Below are 5847 nucleotides of genomic sequence, written 5' to 3' on the forward strand. Positions count from 1 at the left end.
CCGTAAGGGATGCAGCTTCCCTTGAACCGCTGTGGAATGAAATTGGCTCTAATTTCTATCTGTAACTGGGCTTCAAAAATGCTAGATTGAATTTTATGAGACTTATTTCATCCTCTTTTTATTATAGTAATTTCTGTATAGAGCTTACTGTTCTCCAAGGTTTTAGCTACTTGAGGGCAGAGCCTCTGCCTTTTTAAATCTTCATATTATTACAATTGTTAGCAAAGTACCTGGAACATTTCAGGAACTCTTTTTGTTTTTGTATCTTTATATTATTACAGTTCTTAGCAAAATATCTGGAACATTTCAGGAACTCTTTTTGTTTTTGCTGAATTAGGCAGAATCATTCATTCTTCAATGATGCAGGTTACATAGCCATATTTTATAACCAAAGTGAATTTTGAAGCCTATTTTATGATTTGGCCAAGTAGCCAAAAGAATTAGATAGGGTAGACATCATAGAAAAATTAAAAATTATTTTTTGCTACAGGGTGTATATGCTTACCACAGAGAGATAGAGGGAAAGTGAGAAAACCCCCCATAGGGATGGCCATACCACAATTCCTTCTCCTCTGTTCTTCTCTCAAGATTATGGGTATGCACACACATGTCGTGTGTGTGTGTGTGTGTGTGTGTGTGCGTGTGTGTGTGCTCTCAAAATTATGGGTATGCACACACATGTCTAGTGTGTGTGTGTGTGTTTGAGAGAGATTTTTGTTATAGAGTGTGTGCACTCACCAGAGAGACAAAAAGCGAGAAATCACCCCCGCGGGGGGATGGCCACACTGCTATTCCTTCTTTTCCATTCTCCTCTCAGGATTTTGGGCATGCACACACACTCAGCCAGCATGAGTTTTAAGTTGCCAGGTCTGGGCCTCGAACCACAGACAACTACATGGGAGTCCAGCAACGTAACCATACATCATCTGCTGGTTCCACACATGTCCAACGTGCTCAGTCATGTCGCATCCAGCTGCCTTAACCCAGCACAGCACTGGATGACCCCTAAATTACTGTATTTACCCAACAGCAGAATTAGGCTGAAGGATGGCTAATGTGAAATTTAACTAGTTTTTCTCATGGGCACAAGTGATGTTTTAAAAAGATAGAAATTAATTATCATTTAAAATGTTATTGTGGGCCAGCACTGTAGCTTAGTAGTTAAGGGGGTGGGGTGCCCCATGGCTAATCACACAGTTTGAATCCTGGTCCCCTGGGTTTTAAAAATACACCAAACACACACGTATGTGTGCCCTAAATTCTGAAAGGATTTAGAGAGGGAGGAGAAGAGATTGCGGGCGACCCTATTGACAGGATGCTTTTCCCATCTCCTTTTCTCTGTTTTTGTGCCTGTCTGGTGAGCACGTACACTTTCCAGCAATCAAAACATAAATAGAAAAATATTACCATGATTCATGCTATGGCCTTGCATAATATTTCTGCAATATTTGTTGATCACGACGGAAACTGATGGTGTGACATTCCTGACCTTTGGCTGCTCGGTGGCATTGTGGAAAGAGAACTGCACTTGAACTTCAGGGTTGTCTTGTGAATTCTAGAGAAGCAATTTAATTTCTCTGAGCCTTGGTATTCTTACTGGCAAAAGTATGTGTGTGTGTGTGTATGTGTGTGTGTGTGTGTGTGTGTGTATATATATAATGTATATAATAGATATAACATGCATATATATAATTGTATATAATATACAATGTTGTTATATATATAGTGTGTGTGTATATATATGTGTGTATGTATGCATGTATAGGACTTCTCAAGTTTGTGGAAAACAAGTAAGACTCTTTTTTTTCAAGAGAAATTTTGCCAGAGAGACAGAAAGCAAGAAATCACCCCCCAGGGGGGACGGTCACGCCGCAATCCCTTCTCCTCCATTCTCCTCTCGGGATTTTGGGCACACATGCACACGTGTGCCTGGTGTAAGTTTTGAGCCACCGGGTCCCAAACTCAAACCACAGTCAACTATGTGGGAATCCAGTGACATAACCATGATGCATCTGCCCGTCCTGAGTTAAGTAAGACTTTATTTTGGTGCAAAACAAATTTGAAATCCATGCATAATTTTTCATAATATACATTTTCATGAACTTGTGGAAGAATATATATGTATTATATAATATATAAAGTTCATTCGTAATATAAAACAATGAATATATTGTATAGCAGACGTAAATTAAAAACTACGTATACTGTGGTGAGAGCTTTCAAGTATCAGAGCTTGGTGCTGGGGCGTTCTTTCCTTCCTCCACTGAGCTGCTGAACTGCTGGGGCCCACCCGCTTCCTGCTCATTTCTTGCCTCTGTTACAAGAACATGTCCAGGGTCACTGCAGTGTACTTGCCATCTCCCTGGACCAGTGTCCCGGAAAGCAATACCCTGGCACTGTAAAACCCACGTCTTGTTTTTGTAGAAGAGTCCGGTTTTGCCAACTTTGGTATGATCTGTTATTGATCAGCAGCATTTCAGAGTAGTATTCCAAGCATTATTGATTCCCCCACAATTCCTTTGCTTGGTAGCATTTTTCCCACAGGCAGAAGTGAGCTGCTCAAGGCTCCCAGGTGAGTCAATCTTTTAGGGAATAGACGTTCTCCTTCTTATGTTCTATAATGGCCATTTTTTATTCCTTCATTTACAATAAAGCCCATGCCCATGTTTTACCTTTAGTAACAAAAAAAATGAAAGAATTACAAACGGAACTCACCGATTTGTGTTTGTATAGTGAGGTCGAGCATGCCGCGGTTTGGCAAGAGAGGTGATATCGCCGTAAGGGTTGTCAACATCATCAGCATTTGTAGACTGTACGTGTCCACTGTGAGGGAGAGAAAAAAAGAAGACCCATGTTTCTTGGTAAGACTTAGAAATAGTCCAAGAGTGTTCTAACTTCTAAAGGAAATTTTATTTGCCAAAATGGATCAAAAGCTCAAAATGCAAAAACAAAGCCCCCTCGGGATGGAACAATTCACTTAAAATAGAGGGGATATTCTGTTCTTCAGAGTAAGAGTTGCTGTGTTCTCTGCTCTTGAGTTGGAGCGAGCATGAGAGTAACAGCTGGGCTGTGTTTCTGAGAGAAGAAGCAGGCCCAGGACCACTCCTTCGTTGTAGACTGGTGGAGGACTGAGCCCAGGCAGAGGCTGGCGTCTGCCAGAGACAATATGGCATCTGTGGCAATGGCGCCATGGAGCCTGGGCGACCAGTGGGTGCCTGTGGACTTGAAAGAAGGTCGGGAGGTTGAGTCCATGTCAGCCAGAAAGCGTCTCCTAGGGTCATTAGTAGGAGCACGGGTCAACTCTATTGTAGAACAGAAGAGGCTGCAGTAACGGGGGACAAAGTTCCGGGTCCCTCTCTACCTTGTTCTTGGGTCTACTTTGTTCCAAAGTTTATTCTTCAATCTCAGAAATAAAGACCCTACGTGGCAGATTATGTACTTTGTCATCCAGGGAAACCCAGATTTAACTGTTAAAAAATAAGAGGTGGTATTTTCTGCATTCCAGTGTTTGCGAGTGCCTTGTACCTTCCACATCAACTAAAACAGCTGGTGCAGATGAAAACACCCAGTAGTAGCAGCATCGAAATTTTAGTTCCAAACAGAAAAACACATCCCTCCTTTTCCTTTTCTTTCTTTTCTTTTATATTTTTGTGACAGGGCATGTGTGCTTGCTGAAGAGAGACAGAGGAAGAGAGGGAAAGTGAGAAAACATCCCCCAGGGAGGATGGCCATGCCCCAATCCGTTCTCCTCCATTCACCTCTCAGAATTTTTGACACACACACACACACACACACACACACACACACACACAGACACACAGTGTGTTTTTCAAGCTACCAAGTCTGGAATTCAAACCATACAATCTTCCGTGTGGGAGTCAGTGAATTAACCTTCTCACCACCTGCTGGTCCATCTTTCTTTCTTTCTTTCTTTTCTTTTTTTTTTTTTTTTTACACCAAACTCTCTAACAAACATTTGGAACTTTGATGTTAAACAGTCACTGTGTCAGGAAAGCAGTAGAAATCTGTTAGAGCATGTAAGTTGTCTTAAAAAGTAAATTGCAGGGACCAGCAGTTAGCGTAATGGCTATGTTGCTGAACTCCCATGTAGCCGACTGCTGTTTGAGTCCCGGTCCCGGTGGCTTAAATTCACACTGGGCGCATGTGCGTGCGTGCCCAAGATCCCAAGAGGAGAATGAAGGAAAAGGGATTTTGGTGTGGCCATCCCCCCTGGGGGGTGATTTCTTGGTTTCTATCTCTCAGTCGCTGTCTTTCTGGCGAGCACACATGCCCTATAGCAAAAACCTCTAAAAAACAGAAAAAGTAAATTTCAGGGCCAGACTGGTAGCACAGTGGTTAAGCTCAATCTCACATGGCTGACCGAGGTCTGAATCCCTGCCCCAGATGCTTGAAAAACATGCCACTGTGTGTGCACGTTCAAAATGCTGACAGAAAGGAGGGAAAAGAATTGTGGCATGACCACACTTCTTTGAGGGGGGGGGGGGATTTTTCTTTCTCTCTCTCTTTTTTTTTTTCTCTCTCTCTGGCAAATGCACACATCCTCTGGCATTAAAAATAAAAAGTGAATTGTAAACATGAGTGAGCTTAAAAGCAACTACAATCTAATGGAAATCTAGTACTTTAAAAATTTTGAGAAACATTACTTACGTATAGAGAGGAATGTATTTACTTCTAGAACTTGGACTCACACTTAGAAAAAGAGAACAGAGGAGTAATTGGGTTATTGATATTAAGTTAATGAACATCAAAATTGTAAAGTGTTTCTCTAATTAAAATAGAAAGTCTTCAGAGCTATCTCAGGAATTGGTCTCTCAGAACTTGTTTTAAACAGGGAACTAGCAGTTAGCGTAATGGCTATGTCGCTGGACTCCCACGTAGTCGACCGCGGTTCGTGTCTCGGACCCGGTGGCTTAAATCTCACGCCGGGCGCGTGTGCGTGCGTGCCCAAGATCCCAAGAGGAGAATGGAGAAGGGATTGCGGCGTGACCATCCCCCCTGGGGGGTGATTTCTCGCTTTCTGTCTCTCTGTCTCTGTCTGTCTGGCGAGCGCACGCGCCCTATAGCGAAAAAAAAAAAAAAAAAAACCTCTCCAAAAAAAAAAAGAACTTGTTTTAAACAGAGCTGATTTAAACGTGTTTTGTCTTTTCCAGGATGTCATGGAGTGGAACCGGTACCTAGCCCTTTGGGTCTGGCACTTTCTTTGAGGGAAGTGGACTCAGCTTCCTGTCTACACTCATGTGAGCGGCTGTGCTTTCTCAGTGCTGAGAAGCACTCATTGCTTTTGTGCTGCTCCTCGGTGGTGTTCTGGTGTGCTCATTTATCCATCTGCTGAAGGGCTTCTTGGTTATTCCTAGGCGGGAGATTATGAACAAACTGATAGAAACAATCACACATAGTTTTCATATGGGCTCCTGGGAACAATGTTTCCATAGATAAAGGCTCCAGATGGAAGGTACCTTCAGGAATTTTGAGCTATGGCGGTACTGACAAAGATACAGAGCTTTTCATTTTACCAGCCACATCAGGAAAAAAGATTTTAAAATGCAGTAGATCCATCTGAACAAGAATGAAGAAAAGAGCATCTGGGTATTTGCTCTTTTAGAAAATGATACAGAGATAAAAAGATGCTTGTAAGGATTTTTTTAAGTTAACATTCACATATTGAGAACTAGTATTGGGCCAGCAGATGGTGTGGTGGTTAAGGCAGCTGGATCCTTACATGGACACCGTTGTTCGAATCACAGACCTGGTGGCTTGAAAATCATGCTGGGTGCGTGTGTGTGTGTGTGTGTGTGTGTGTGTGTGCATGCCAAAGAGAAAAGTGGA

General features: G+C 42.4%; 1 protein-coding gene across 2 annotated transcripts in view; it reads right to left on the reverse strand.

The window, feature by feature from the left end:
* SPMIP7 (sperm microtubule inner protein 7) overlaps nt 1-5847 on the reverse strand; it is a 47077-nt gene that overhangs the window by 15659 nt on the left and 25571 nt on the right. For both annotated transcript variants that reach the window (XM_006161805.2, XM_006161806.1), the window contains exons 6-7: nt 4669-4710; nt 2716-2823 (exon numbers count right to left, since the gene is read on the reverse strand). In XM_006161805.2, the coding sequence (XP_006161867.1) occupies nt 2716-2823; nt 4669-4710 (150 nt within the window). The remainder of the gene's footprint in view (nt 1-2715; nt 2824-4668; nt 4711-5847) is intronic.

This window comes from Tupaia chinensis, unplaced genomic scaffold (genome assembly GCF_000334495.1).
Source record: "Tupaia chinensis unplaced genomic scaffold, TupChi_1.0 Scaffold139072_1, whole genome shotgun sequence".
Taxonomy (NCBI): domain Eukaryota; kingdom Metazoa; phylum Chordata; class Mammalia; order Scandentia; family Tupaiidae; genus Tupaia; species Tupaia belangeri.